The sequence below is a fragment of the Lissotriton helveticus genome, chromosome 6 (genome assembly GCF_964261635.1).
Source record: "Lissotriton helveticus chromosome 6, aLisHel1.1, whole genome shotgun sequence".
In the NCBI taxonomy this organism is placed as follows: domain Eukaryota; kingdom Metazoa; phylum Chordata; class Amphibia; order Caudata; family Salamandridae; genus Lissotriton; species Lissotriton helveticus.
The window spans coordinates 584013342-584029229 of NC_136067.1; the positions used below are offsets into that span (position 1 = coordinate 584013342).

Below are 15888 nucleotides of genomic sequence, written 5' to 3' on the forward strand. Positions count from 1 at the left end.
CCATCATTAAAAGCATACTATAAAGTGTTGACATGCGTAATGGCATCAGGAGATAATGGAGGTGGTGCGAGTGGGGTGGTTCAGAAGCAATTGAGTGAACCTTTGGAGCCTGTTAAGCCCGCTAAGCTTGTGACTAACCCAGGAGAGGTGAAACAAGGGGGCCAAGAAATACAAGAAGATGGGGTAGCTGAGACGGGGTTCCAAGTAACAACTCAGAATAGGCCTAGTATTCTTCAAGAGAATGAGACTGCGGAGATGGAGCAGGCGAGTGGGGGCAGAGACCCCATGGTACAAATAAAAAACTTGTTAGCCCCATCAAGCGCGTTAGCACTAGTGGGCCCCTCAGTGGTCCCTCAGCTGCCCTTAGAAAACCCAGATGTCCCATTGGCTTCCATTCTTATGGATCTTAAGAGAGCTTAGAGATCGGTTTGAGATATCAGAGGCGAACCAAGCAGCTATACAAGCCTCATGTACGGTCGTCACACAAAAGTTGGACGATGTCGCCACTCGAATAGGGAAGCTTCAATCAATCAATCAATCATCGCATTTATATAGCGCACTACTTACCCAGTGGGTCTCAAGGCGCTGGGGGAGGGGGATCTGCTACTGCTCGAACAGCCAGGTCTTGAGTTGCTTCCTGAAGGCGAGGTGGTCCTGGGTCAGGCGGAGGTGGGTGGGGAGGGAGTTCCATGTCTTGGCGGCGAGGTAGGAGAAGGACCGTCCCCCTGTGGTGGCTCTACGGATGCGGGGGACGGCGTGGCTGGTCGATCGAAGCTGGCGTTTGGGAGCGTAGAAGTTGAGGTGGCTGTTGAGGTATCCTGGGCCTTGGCTGTGTAGGGCTTTGTGTGCATGGGTGAGGAGACGGAAGGTGATTCTCTTGTTGACCGGGAGCCAGTGCAGGTCTCTCAGGTGTCCGGAGATGTGGCTGCGGCGGGGGATGTCCAGGATGAGTCGTGCTGAGGCGTTCTGGATCCGCTGGAGTCTCTTCTGGAGTTTGGCAGTGGTTCCGGCGTAGATGGTGTTGCCGTAGTCCAGACGGCTGGTGACGAGGGCCTGGGTGACCGTCTTCCTGGTCTCGGTGGGGATCCACCGGAAGATCTTACGTAGCATGCGCAGGATGTTGAAGCACGACAAGGAGACGGCGTTGACTTGTCTGGTCATGGAGAGGGAGGAGTCCAGGATGAAGCCCAGGTTGCGTGCGTGGTCTGTTGGTTTGGGTGCGCTGCCTAGGGCGGGGGGCCACCAGGAGTCGTCCCAAGCGGCGGGTGAGGATCCCAAGATGAGGACTTCCGTCTTATCTGAGTTCAGTTTCAGGCGGCTGTTCTTCATCCATTCGGCTACCTCTTTCATCCCTTCGTGAAGGTTGGCTCTGGCGGTGGCGGGGTCGTTGGTAAGGGAGAGGATCAGCTGGGTGTCGTCGGCGTAGGAGATGATGTTGAGGTTGTGCTGGCGTGCGATGTCTGCGAGGGGGCTCATGTAGATGTTGAAGAGGGTTGAACTGAGCGAGGAGCCTTGAGGGACGCCGCAGATGACTTCGATGGCTTCAGATCTGAACGGAGGGAGGCGGACTCTGTGTCCTTCCGGCGAGGAAGGAGATGATCCACTCCAGAGCCTTCTCCTGGACTCCGACGTTGCTGAGGCGTTGTACTAGGGTACGATGGCAGACAGTGTCGAAGGCCGCGGAGAGGTCGAGGAGGATGAGGGCCGCTGTTTCTCCGTTGTCGAGCAGCGCTCGGATGTCATCGGTGACTGCGATCAGGGCGGTCTCGGTGCTGTGGTTGGCCCGGAAGCCAGACTGCGAGGGGTCGAGGGATCCGTTCGTCTCGAGGAAGGCGGCCAGCTGCTTGTTGACGGTCTTCTCGATGACTTTTGCAGGAAACGGGAGCAGCGAGATGGGGCGGTAGTTTTTGAGGTCGGTGGGGTCAGCCGATGGCTTCTTGAGTAGAGCGCTGAGTTCGGCGTGCTTCCAGCTCTCTGGGAAGGAAGCGGTGTCGAAGGATGTGTTGATGATGTCCCGCAGGTGGGGTGCGATGACAGCGTCGGCCTTGTTGAAGACGTGATGAGGGCAGGGGTCGGTCGGAGATCCGGAGTGGATGGAGTTCATCGTGCGGACGGTGTCTTCGGTGCTGATCGGAGACCAGGCGCGGAGGGTGGTGGTGGGGGGCGGTGGTTCGGTCGTGGTGTTCGTCGGTTGAGTGCTGAAGCTGTTGTGTATGTCCGCGATCTTGTTGTGGAAGTAGGAGGCGAGGGAGTTGCAGAGGTCTTGCGAAGGGGTGATGTCGTTGTTTCCGGCGTTGGGGTTGGAGAGCTCTTTGACGATGTTGAAGAGTTCTTTGCTGTTGTGTGCGTTGTTGTCCAGTCGTTCCTTCAATGCAGTTTTCTTGGTGGCGCGGATGAGTTGGTGGTGTTTTCAGGTGGCGAGCTTGAGGGCAGTCATGTTGTCCGGTGTTGGGTCTCTGCGCCAGGTTCTCTCGAGGGCTCGGCTGTTCTTCTTGGAGCTCTTGAGTTCGTCGGTGAACCATGGGGCTTTCTTGCTACCGGGTCTGCTGGGCGGGGTCCTCAGGGGGGCGAGCTCATCTGCGCAGTCGCTGATCCACTTCGTGAGGTTGGTGGCCGCCTGGCTAGGATTCGTTGTGCTGGTGGGAGGGTTCATGCTCAGGGAGGACGCGAGCTGGTCGGCTGTGATCTTGTTCCAGCTCCTGCATGCAGCCTGTTGCTGGTGGTGGTGGATCGTGGTCCTTGCGAAGTTGAAGTGGACGCAGCTGTGGTCCGTCCAGTGGAGTCCGGTGGCGTGGCTGAAGGCGATGTCCTTGCTGGATGAGAAGACGGGGTCGAGTGTGTGTCCGGCGTAGTGGGTGGGGGTGGTCACCAGTTGCTTGAGTCCCAGGTTGGCGAGGTTGTCCAGCAGGGTGGTGGTGTTGTGGTCGTTGTTGTTCTCCATGTGGAAGTTGAGGTCCCCGAGGAGGATGTAGTCAGTGGAGCAGAGGGCGTGCGGGCTGATGAAGTCGGCGATGTCTTCGCTGAATTGTGCGCGTTGTCCCGGGGGTCTGTAGATGAGGGTGCCTCTGAGGGTGGTCTTGGGGTTGATGTGGACCTGAAAGTGCAGGTGCTCGGCGGTTGCGAGGGTGTCGTCGGTGTTGGTCGTGATGCGGATGGTGTTCCTGTGGACGATGGCGATGCCTCCTCCGGTGTGGTTGATGCGGTCCCTCCTGATGATCTTGTAGCCGTCTGGGATGGCGATGGCTATGTCGGGCGCTGAAGAGCCGTTCATCCAGGTTTCCGTGAGGAAGGCGACGTCTGGTGATGTTGTGTCGAGCAGGTTCCAGAGCTCGACGGCGTGTCTGTGGACGGAGCGGGTGTTGAGCAGGATGCACTTCAGGTGGTTGCTGCTGTTGCTCGTCGAGGTCTTGAGCGCTGCTGGAGTGGTGCAGGTCCGGATGCAGGTGAACTTGCAGGCGTTGCAGCTGAAGGGTCCGTGGGTGCGTCTCGGGTTGGCTTGGTAACAGCCCGGGAGTCTGCCGGCGTTGAGTGCGTAGAGGTCGGTGGCGTCGTAGGTCCGGCGGGTGGGCTGGTGACGGCGTGGGCCAGGGGTCCTGGCACTGGGCGCGGTCCAGGCGCGGACGGGCGCAGACGGGCTTACCTTTGGCGCACCTTCGGCGCTCAATCGGCGCTCCCGCTGCGCGGTCGCTGAGGGGGCGTCATAAGTAGGAGCCGGGAGGGAGGGTCAGCGGGGAGGCGGGAGGACCAATGGGAGTGGAGGGGAGGCGGAGCTACTGGTCAGCGGCGGCGGGAATCACGGAGGTGACCGGGGCAGCGGGTCCGGAGAGGAGCGGGGGCAGAGGCGGCAGGCTGCGGGCAGAAGGTGAGCCTGATGCCGAGGGCAGCGGAGGAGGTGAGCGGAGGTCAGCAGCGTGCAGGTAGCGGCCAGGCAGCAGCTAGGGCAGCAGGCAGGCGAGCGGCAGAGCAGCGTGAAGGGGGCGACCGCCTGCGAGGGCACAGGGGTCACAGTGAGAGACCCGGCAGGGACCCCTTAAGTAGGAGCCGGGAGGGAGGGTCAGTGGGTAGGCGGGAGGACCAATGGGAGTGGAGGGGAGGCGGAGCTACTGGTCAGCGGCGGCGGGAATCACGGAGGTGACCGGGGCAGCGGGTCCGGAGAGGAGCGGGGGCAGAGGCGGCAGGCTGCGGGAAGAAGGTGAGCCTGATGCGGAGGGCAGCGGAGGAGGTGAGCGGAGGTCAGCAGCGAGCAGGTAGCGGCCAGGCAGCAGCTAGGGCAGCAGGCAGGCGAGCGGCAGAGCAGCGTGAAGGGGGCGACCGCCTGCGAGAGCACAGGGGTCAGGCAGTAAGCACAATACAGAAAGACATCTCAAACAACACAAACGGATTTGAGGCCTTGGTTAAAGAGAATGCTAGTCTCATGGAAGACTTGGAAAGATTAGAAAATCATTCCCGGAGAAAAAACCTGAGGATCCTGAACATTCCCGAGGTGGAGGAGGGGTCAAATCTTAAAGCATTTGTGATTAAATTATTACTGGAGTCAGCCCTGAAAGACAGATCAGTTATCGACTTGGATCAAGAGATACAGAGGGTCCATAGAGATCCATTCAAAAGAAACCCACAGCGTCAGAAGCAAAGGAAAATCTTGATAAATTTTCTTTCATACTCAGTCAAGGAAGCTATCCTGTTGGCTGCACTGAGGAATGGTCCCTATGTAATTCGGAGCCTTACGTTCAATATTAGATCAGATCTACGTCACGCAACTGATCAGAAACAACGGGAACTGGGCAAAAGAATAGGGGAACTCAATAACCTGGGAGCTAAGGCTCAACTAAAATTGACAGCTATACTCCGAATCATGTAGAATAACCAAATGTGCAATATACGGATCAAAAAAGGAGGCAGATAGCCTGATTGAATCCATAAGGAAACGGGCGCCCCTGAGTGTATGAGCTCGTCAATCTAAGAAGCTAAGAGAGCGAAAATCAAATACCAAATTCTACCAAATACAAATAAATGTGGGGGGGAGGAAAACACATAAGGATATATAAAACACAATTAATGACATTATCACTGAGGGGCGGGGGGAGGCTCAAGTAGAATTATAGATAGGGCTCCTCCCTTTGGCGGTTCAATAGGCTTTATGCCTGATAGTTTGCGGAGGGTACCTAAGGGGGGGTTAAGGGTGCACTGGGTGGGGAGCAGCGGGCAAAAATAAAAAATAAGTCCTCATTAGACATATTAGATCTACTATACACTTTATCTTGGCTTATTTTTAATATAAAGAACCAGAGATCCTCGAGTCCAAGCGGCTGGGACATACTAAAATAAATGATAGGAAGAGATAAAAAAAGTTAGAATTATAACATGGAATGTAAATGGATTAAGATAAAAAACAGACAAAGGGGCCTATTACGATGGAGGATTTTCCGCATCCTCCGGACCGGCGGAAGCCACCGCCGGCCCGGAGGATGCGGAAAATCCTCTGCGGACCCACCAAAGACCCACCGCCACATTAGGATGGCTGGTGGGTCCTGGTTTCCGTCCGCAACTTTTCCGCCGCCAACCGCGGCGGAAAAGCACTAATATGGTGACGGTGTCTCTCAGACACCGTCAGCCAGATTAGGATGGGCTCTGAAACATGCTTTTCCGCTGCGGCTTTTCCGCCGTGGAAAAGCATGTGTAACTTCACTGCGGGGGCCCGTTGCGGGCCCCCTAGATGAAGGGGGGGGGTGGGGGGTGCACATGGTGGGTACCTATGGTACCCCCCTGCATTTGTATGCAGGAAGCGGCTGGCACCGCGCGGTGCCTGCCACTTTCTACATACATGTGCAATGTGTGCATTTTTACCATTGCTGCGGGTGCAGCTTGAAGCCGCACCCGCCGCAATGTTAAAAATAGAGGATGTGACCGCCAGGGTGGCGGGCACATCCTAAATGCACAAGAGGGAACTCCGCAGCCCATGCGGAGGTTCCCTCCTACTCTATGGTGGCGGACGGACTCAGGTCCGTCCGCCATCATAATGTGCCCCAAAGGTTGGTAATGAGGTACTTAAAAGAATCTAAAGCCCAAGTATGTATCATACAAGAAACCCACTTAGCGGCATATGAGAGCTGGGGATTATATTCAAAACAAAGATGGATAGGGAGCCACGTAGCATCAGAGCAATCAGAATACTCTAAAGGTGTTGCAATAATCGTCAGGAAGGGGTCAGTCGTTGAAATGATCACTTCCAATACTGATAATTCAGGTAGATGGGTTGTGGCCTCTCTTAAATGTCTGGGTTCTGAGTTTGTGTGCTGGTTTTTATGGTCTGCATATGGACGATCCTCAGTATATAGTAGACATGCAATTAAGATTAGTAGGGGCAACATCACCCATAATAATAGGTGGCGATTTTAATACTCTTCTGGACCCAATATTGGATAGATCCACAAGTAGGAGGGGTGTTCAGGCCCAAGCACCAAAAAAAAGAAAAGCCTTTAAACATATGTTTAATGAGTTGGGTATGGTTGATTCTTGGAGGCATCTAATGAAATGTAAAAGAGACTATACTTTTCAGAGCAAGAAGTATCATCATTTTTCATATCTGGACTATATATTAGTAGACAGAGAGTGAGTTGGGAAAATAAGAGGTGCATATATTCCCAGGACACATTTCTGATCATAATATGGTTAGCATCACATTGGGGGAGATCAATGTCAGTAACAATGTTAGATGGATGCTGAAGAGAGCCATACTATTGGATTTAGGCGTGGCTTCCGTTTTGAAGGAAAAAACTGTAGAATTTTTCCAGATCAATGCTCACTCAGCACCAATTGGTGTTATTTGAGACACTTTCAAAGCCTATACTTGAGAGGGGGGGTGGGAGGGGGGGGGCTGCAAAGTCAAGTCTCTTTAACCCCGAGGGGGATATTACCAATAATGAGGAGGAAATTCAGGAAAGCATGGTAAAACTTTTTTCAGAATTGTATGCAGAGTCAGAAAGGCTGAATGAAGAGGTCTTAATGGGCTGGTTAAACAACGTTGGTCTCTAGGTTTTAACAACAGAAGAGAGGAACAGGGTTGATGCCCCAATTATAGAAGTTGAAATAAGAGAACAACTTAAACACATGAAGAATGGTAAGGCGGTAGGCCCTGATTCAGTACCCGTTGAGGTTTATAAAGTTAATAGAGGCAATAGTACCGGAAATGGTCTCTCTCTTCAATTCTGTATATAGGAGGGAGGTCGGATTCCGTATTCGTGGAATGAGGCCATAATTACGCTAATTTGAAAACTGGCTAAGGATCCGAGAGATGCTGATTCATATCAACCAATCTCCTTATTAAATGTGGATCTTAAAATTTATACAGGCATACTTGCAGGGACACTGGCTAGGGTGGCCCCTCAATTGATACATACAGACCACAAAGGGTTTGTCCCTAAAAGACAAATACAAGAACTTACGCTCTCATTAATAGGGACTACAGATCTAGCGGTAGCGAGGTCGAGCCCGTTGGCGGTGATCACTATCTACGCCGCCAAGGCTTTTGATCGTGTCAGTTGGTTATTTCTTTGGGCGGTTTTAGGCACAATGGGTTTCAATATCAATTTTATCCCGGCAGTACAAAAACTATATGAGCAGCCCATGGCCAAAATTCTGTTAAACCTCGCCTTGACAGGGAGTTTCAAAATCAATAGGGGGACGAGACAGGGGTGCTCCTTCTCCCCTCTTCTCTTTAATATATATACGGAACGTTTTGCGCACAAGTTAAGAACAGATGAGCAGATCATCCGTATCCACCAACTTCCAAAGCATAGTAAAATTGCATTATAAGCATATGATTTGTTAATTTACACTTCCGATCCAGCGCAAACATTGACTAGTATAGAACAATTGACAACTGGATTCGGTACACCTTCAGGATATCTAGTCAATACCTCCAAAATGGAAGAAATAATGCTGGAACATGGTATGATGGGGTGGCAGAGTTTGCTTGGAGATCAAATATCTGGGAATAACAATTGTGGATAGAATTGATGAGAGCCCTTCTTGTAACTTGAAACAAGTGATGAAGGAGGTAGATAGACAACTAGCCAGGTGGAAGAACTTATGCCTGTCAATATATGGGAGGGTTAATTTAATAAAAATGTCTGTTCTCCCAAAGTTAACCTACCTTTTTAACTGGATATCGCTCAGTTTTCCTAAAGATGAAATTAACAAAATACAAGGGAAAATATCTAGTTTTATTTGGGCATCCCGGGGGGTTCGGCTCGCTTGGAAAACTTAGTTCTCTTAAGAAGGTGGGGTTAGCATTACCAGACCTTAGACTGTATTGTATGGCCTTTCAATTTAAGAATTTTCGCATGTTGGCGGGGGAGCCTGTGAACTCCACTTGGGATCTGATACTGGGTGAAATGACTAAAGAAGTGGGAGGAGCCTATCTATATAAATTTGGAGCCCAAATCTTTAAAAAAAAGTAAGGTTAAAGGTGTTGAAAGCAGCCTTAAGTCTCTGGCTTGTAGTGAGGCGGACCTTAAAGATTGGCTATTTCTCCGAATTTGCCCCAATATGGGAATCCCCGGGATGCCAGAACGTCTGGAAACTGCCCTTAGCCTGCCTTTAAAGCATGCAGGGATAACAAAATGGGGAGACCTGATAACAGGTGGATTGGTCCCTTGGGAGATCCTGAACATTAAGACAGGTAACAGGCTTTCCAGGTTAAAGTATCTGCAGCTTACTTCGTGGGTTCTGGCTATAGTGGAGGAAGTTAGAGGCAATTGGTAATTTGAGGCCACGCTCCAGGATACCGGTCAGAAAGCTAAAGAAGTGTCAACATGGTACGGATATTTTTGGGAGGCAGAGGAAGAGAAAATGAAGGATCCATCGGAGGTCTGGACAGATATATTGCAGGAGGGTAGCATACAATCTTTGTGGTTAGACTCCGTGAAACTACTCTATGCTACAGTAACACCAGCAAATTTTAAACGCCACCATATTTTTGTCATCCATAGGTTGTATTAGACACCACAAAGATTATTCAAGTTTGTGTTACCGCCTGTTCCAAGATGCAAAAGATGTAACCACCCAAAGGCTAACAATGTACACGTCTTTTTTACATGTCCAGAGCTAAAAGAATTTTGGAGGTCTGTAGAAAACACCATAAGGGCCATCTTAGGAGAAAATATAATATTAACAGACACATTGGTGCTCCTCGGGGTGGATTATTTCTGTCAACAGGCTCTAAATTACAAGTAACGGGGTTTATTATTTTATTTGTTACTCTTGGCCAGGCGGGAGATTTGTAAACACTGGCTGGATCCCCAACCTCTGAATTCAATAACCTGGTTAAATGTGGTTAAATGGACATGTAGCCTAGATACTAAAGGGATCCCCCTAAGGTCTGCAGAAATGTGGGAGGACTTCCTGAAATGGTCAGGTTGATAAGTGTGTGGATGGGCCATGGATACGGATTCTAGTCCAATGATTACATCAAGCCATGGATTAAGGCGGTGGGAGGCTTTCAGCCACATCCCCCTTTGTGCCGTGGAAGGTGCTGTCGAAACTGCTTGGACCACAGACGGCTCGAGGGTGCTCACAATCGGCCCAGAGTGCATTAGCCATGGTGTAATGAAGACACACAAAAAAAAATATACAATTTTAAAAAATATACATGTTTCTCAATGGTTACGGACAGCAGCGTACCTTTGCACATATTGCACTTAGGCGCTTTTTATTACTGCCTATCACATTTTAGCCAAGCTATATTCTTTTTTCTAATGTTTTTATGTGAAGGTAACCTTCAATCTTTTTTTTAAAACATTTTTATTAGTTTCCAGTTCAGTACATGTGTTTCAGGAGGATATCAATCTGGAAGCAGTTACATGCAATATATAGCTTGGTATTAGCAGTGTCTGGTCAGGAGCATTCAGTTCATAATTAGGCAGCAGTAATACAAACATTAACAAAACCTACCATCAGATCGCAACTGGGGGGGAATTCATATTACATCCCTATGCAATAGTAATCCGTTACATTAGTTCAAGTAGTGCTTCCTCATTATTGCTCTACATTGAAAACAAGCACAACTAGCGACCAGGTCCCTCCTTCCGGTTTCTCAGCATTGTAGAGCGCCCTCATGTCTCCTTAAGGGAGCGAGCCACTCCGCCTCCCCTTCCCCAAATACCGACCAGCGGGCCCATGGCCAAGCCAGAGAATTCAACCACCTAATAAGGCAAAGCGGTGTGGAGTTGTCATCACATAGGGCGAAAATGTTACCCAGTTAGGGTGTGAAGGAATCTTTGCATGTCTGGAGCTCGTACAGTAACTACTCCAACAGGGCTGCTATAGGGACCCTCAGCAATCCCTGGACCTCCTCCCGTCTCAGTGCCACTGCTTCAGCCTTGCCCCATTTAATGGCGGCGCACACCAGTGTTATATGTTCAGGAGAAAGGTAACCTTCAATCTTATTGTAGATTTTATAAGCTTTTGTTTCCCTCAAAGCTAATATAAATAAACACATTGAAAATGATTAGAAAGAGTGTGGATGGACGCGGATGATATGAACACCAACTGAAAGGGCGGGTCGCAATACATACATTACAGAGCACCGGAATGCATGATACTTAGTAAGAGATGGGCCAGGCGAGAGTTCCATTTCACATTTACATTTGTTTTGAGTTTGCAATGCGTTCTACTTACTGCGAAGCCTTGCCTATGCATAACATGTGCCTAATCAGCTCCTTGCACCTACCAGGCTTGCCAACTCTCACGGTGCCACCGTGTGACACACTATTTCAGCTCCCTTCACACAGGTGAGGAGCCGAAATCAAAAAGTAACTGGAAAAACGAGCTGAAAACCACTGTAAACGGTGGCTTTCATATCTTTTTCGGAGGTTGTAAGGAGTTGATGTCCCTAAAAGGTACAAAAACAGCCCAGGACATCGGTGACAGCCTAAATTGCCGTTTGTTTGGGTTTTTTTGGGAGGAGGTCGGGCGCTTGGTGAGGGGCAGAGTGCTTATTAGTTAGCTCTGGGCACCAGGCCCCGCCCCTTCCAAGGTCCCGCTCCGCCCTCTACTCACACTGAAAATATTTTGTAAATTGGCAGGTATGCATCTACTAATGCAAAAAGACATTGTGCTGCCTGAGACCGAGATATGAAAAGGCTGAAAGGCGCCCCGGAATAATACGAACTTCCAGGAAGGAGCGACTGTGACTCTGTATATTGCTAAAATGGCTTTACCCTTTATAAAATCAATACAAATATGAGAAAAACTGCAAAGAGTGTGGAGAAATCCGGCAGCGTTTCTCAACTTTACCAGAATCTAATCCTAATTAGGAGATTATCATGGACACAAACCATAATTGAACAGGTGGTCTAAGTTATTGATATATTTTTCCCAAACATAAATCTGTATTTCAACCCATCTGTAGGAATTTTGAGTCACTATTCTCTCTTTGTTGTAGTTGTGAGTGTGTGAATCTGAATCCCCAGTATCCCTACACACGTCTATTTCTATTTATTGAATTTATAGAGTGCATGGCTGCCCAAGGGCTTCCCAGTGCTAAAAGAGTTACGACAATGATTGGCTGAGCCCACGCCTAATTATTGTGGGAAAAGCCAGGTTTTCAAATTTTTCCTGAAAGCTATTTCGTTTGGGGCAGCTCGAATTTCCAGTGGGAGGGCATTCTACAGCCTGAGTATCAGATGGGCAAAAGATCTGCCTCCATATGGCTCTTTTAACTCTGGTAGTCTTAAGGAGCTGTTGGTGAGAGGATCTGAGTTGTCTGGAAGGGATATACCTGTATATTAGGTTCCTCAATGTTTTGGGCCCAGAGTTGTTAATCGCTTTACAAGCTATGCAAAGAGTTTTAAACTTTACCCTAGCCTCAATAGGTAGCCAGTGGAGTGCTTCCCTAGCAGAGATGCGGTTATGGATCTGTAACAAAAGTCTAGCAGACGCATTCTGTACCACTTGCAGCCTCCTAGTGACATACTTTGGTGAACCCAGATAGAGGGAATTTCCGTAGTCCAAGCGTGAGATGAGGAGGAATTGAATCACTATTTTCCTTAGGTGGTCAGGGATTATATCAATGATTTTCCTTAACATTTTGAGCAGGAAAAAACATATCCCTGATAGTTTCCTGGATAGACAATCCAGTGTAAGCGAGTCCGCCAGCCAAATACCAAGGTTTTTTATAGCAGATTTGGCGATGGTAAGATCTCCCATGCATTTGGGCCAATGTACCAGAGGTGAATGGATGCCCGGATCTCTGAGCAACATGAGCTCCGTTTCCCCCCATTCAGCTTCAAACAGCTGTTGGACATCCAACTCACCACTCGTTCCAGACGGATAGGTAGTTGGTTATTGCTAGATTCAGAGCCCTTAGAAAAAGACACCACTAACTGGGTATCATCGTCATATTACACCACTGATATTCCAAATTCCTGTACCACCTCAGCCAACTGACAGACATAAACATTTAACAAAGTCGGACTGAGGGACGAACCCTGCGGGACGCCACATGTGCTAGGGAGGTGCTCTGAGACGCAGTCTCCTTCTATCACCTGGAAAGATCTATTATCCAGGAAGGAGGCGAGCCATTCCAAGGCTTTTCCCTGAATTCCCACTTCCCCCAATTTCGCATTTAAAATGGCATGATCCACAGTGTCAAAAACGGCACTGAGATCTAGCAGGAGGATGGCGGCAGACCGACCCTCATCAAGTGTAGATTTGAGCTCTTCAGTAACTGTCAGTAAGGCTGACTCAGTACTGTATGTGGTTTAAAGCCCGTCTGTGTAGGATGAAAATTATCATTTGACTCCAGGAAGTTAGACAGAGAGTGATTAACATGCTTCTCCGGGAGTTTACCCAGGTATGGTAAAAGGGTATTTAAAGTAGAATTAGAAAAGTACAAACGTTTATCATTCAATATCATAAATTACCATGTAGGATTACTGCATTGTAAATAAAGAACCTTTATGCTATTTGTGAATGTCCTCAAATACGTTTTGTAAACTATAGGACTGAAAGAGCATTGTTACGTACTTATGATGTTTTTGTGATTTTCAGGACCTTTCTATGCAGAGATGATTCAAAACCTACTTCTACCTGTTCTACAAAATAAGGAGTGTAACTTGGTTCGCTATGATGTCATCCACGCATTGCCGAATACCGCCAACTCTCTCATAGGGAGAGCAGCCCACATCGCTGTACTCGATTCTGAACTATTTTTGGAGAAATTCTTTCTGGTCGCTGGCTTGAAGTATTTCCAGTAAAAGAAAAGTGTTTCCCAGAAATGTGGTTATTATACCTCATTATTAATGGATGGTATGAACGTGTTAGATGCCATTTTATGAGCTATTTATACCTTTTTAAAGATGATAAAGGATATATCATCCATGTTTTAGAGCTTTTTAACATCCTTTTTTCTTTCTATGGACATAACTGTGCTATTTTTTATTTGATGTTTATTTTTCTATTTCTTTTTCCATAATTACCTGAGTGTAATTTGAAGCACAGTATGTGACTGAATGAATATGAGAGGTCCACAACAGCTCTTTTCAGCTCCAATTCGTTGGAAGCTGCAACTGCCAAAACAACGTCAATTTAAAGAAAGTCTGATGTCAACATGTTCCACCGCTTATGATTGCTCACGGTATATTAAAATGTTTAACTGGAAACACAACTATTGCTGCTAAATATCCTACATTTTGAAAACTTCATTGTCTGTTAGTCTGGTACAGAACATAGTTTTGTGAGCCAGTGAAGTCGAGTGCTACCATAATTGTCCTGGGTTTTCTCCAAAAATATTATCAATATGAAATGTGTCATACCTGTGGAAGTATGTTATACTGATCTGAAAGTCTCTTGCTTTACATGGTCACTTTGAACTGGAACGCCAGTTTTTTTAAATCAACGGCAGATGTGGATTTTTTGTTGAATGTTTAAATTTCAGCTGCCTTTGTAAAGTTAGGTTTTTGTCAAATGTAAGTAAGAGTATTGCCCTTAATCTCACCAAATCCTCCTCCCTGTTGACATTTTACATGAAATCCCTTGTATGTACGTACACTGAGTTATGTAATGCATTTCTGCAATACTTTTATGACTTTAGACAATTTTTGAATATATTGTTAAAATGTTTTATTGACTACAGAACGTTGTAAATACAGAGCACTGCATCTTGAAATGGAACAGGAATATGAACTTTACATGTTTGCTAAAACAGATAAAACATTTTTGATATACTGGAATGTTAAAACGATTGTTGCCTTTTTATTGGTGCTGAATAGGGTAAAATTCAATATCTCCTCCCGTTTTGACCATGTCAAACTGAAATGCACTGAAAAGTAAAGGATGCCACTCGTGCATCTGTAAATTGTAACGAACAAATGTTTCTCAAACTATAAATATGTTGTATAATTAATGCATGATTATTTCTAGCATTGTGTTATTGCATCTGGTGTTAATAAAATGAACCCTTGAATACAAACAAGCACAACAAAAGAAGCTGTACATCTTTCTCGCTTTGTAGGAATTGTGTTCATGCAGATTTCCATCATTGCCTTTATCGGTGCAGGGGCCTTTTAAGACACTTTAGATAAACTTAAAGCTCTGTGTTGTTGTAACAGTTTTCATGCTACAAGAAAGTATATTAAAATCAAACATCCTAGCCGATGGGAAGCATTGCAAAGCCATGCTTCAGCGGTTATCATACTAAGTATTGCTATGACTGAATCAACAGCTGAATCTGGCAGGTGATAAACGTTGTGTCTTTAACTCTCTCTATATGTGTCCTTGCTACAGTATCAGGTTATATATCTGTACTGTCTCACTGAGTTGTCTAATACTACTAAAGACCGAAGTAAAAGTGGCCTGGGCTGTGCTGGCTAACATTACAGAACAGCAGTCCATTGTGGTACAGCAAAAGGTGACTTGTGTGAACTAGTATATATATCATCAACCCTATTCTTGATTTTTTTTTTCGCAGCTTTTTTGGTGTACAACTTCACACTAAAAACAAGCATTGGCAAAGATAATAGGTTTTGCCTATGAGAGAGATTGTCTTTGTCAATGTTTTTGTATCCGTATGGTATAGCAACGTGGCTGCTCTGCAAGATGACTGAATGCTGATAAAGCGCTATGAGGCGGCAGCACACCACATCATAGCAATTTTTTTTTTTTTTTTTTTTACTTTTAGCCATGTTGCACAGCAGTTGTGCTGCTGTGCAACATGGCTAAAAAAACATCGGCAACACCAATAATAGCTGTCCTTATTAGCATTTCAGCCATGTTGTACAGCAGGGGACTGCTGAACATCGGAATAAAATGTGCTATGATGCGGCCAGCACTGGCTGTGTCATAGCCCTTTTTTTCTGGTGGGGTGGAAGGGATGGGGCAAGCTACAATGGGGGAGTAGGGCAAGCTAAAAGAAAAAAAGTACGCCAGTGGAATGACACACATTGGACAAGGAAGCGGTACTTCGGCCAAGGTTCAGGGAAAGGACAAACACACGAAGAGGAAGTGAAGCTGGCACACACTGACCAAAAAGAAGCAGGTAAATGGCAGTGTCAATTAAGTCAACCAACGGTAAAAAAAAAAAAAATGGGCGGGAACTAAATCCCTTGTAAGTAAACAAAATATCTTGCATGCATTTTCTCAGGCGAGACTGAAAAGGGCATTTTGGGTGCATCATTTGAAATAAAATAAAAAATCTAATTTTCAAGCCATACTAAGGGACGCTTAATTTAGTGTAAAGATGGTATAGTATTTCCACTGTCCAAATCTGTACTACGTTTCATTCCGTGACAACAACCAACATATTAAATAATAATATCTTGTAGTTCGTTTACCAGAGTCCTCTGTTGCGTATCGTGCAACGAAAATGGCTTTGGAAGGCTGTTTATAAGT

At 47.1% G+C, this 15888-nt stretch overlaps 1 protein-coding gene across 2 annotated transcripts in view; it reads left to right on the forward strand.

Annotated features, from left to right (window-relative positions):
* Positions 1 to 14470, forward strand: part of FAM135A (family with sequence similarity 135 member A) — a 938545-nt gene extending 924075 nt beyond the window's left edge. For both annotated transcript variants that reach the window (XM_078648016.1, XM_078648017.1), the window contains one exon: positions 13051 to 14470. In XM_078648016.1, the coding sequence (XP_078504142.1) occupies positions 13051 to 13256 (206 nt within the window). In that variant the 3' untranslated portion in view covers positions 13257 to 14470. The remainder of the gene's footprint in view (positions 1 to 13050) is intronic.
* The last annotated feature ends 1418 nt before the right edge of the window (positions 14471 to 15888 follow it).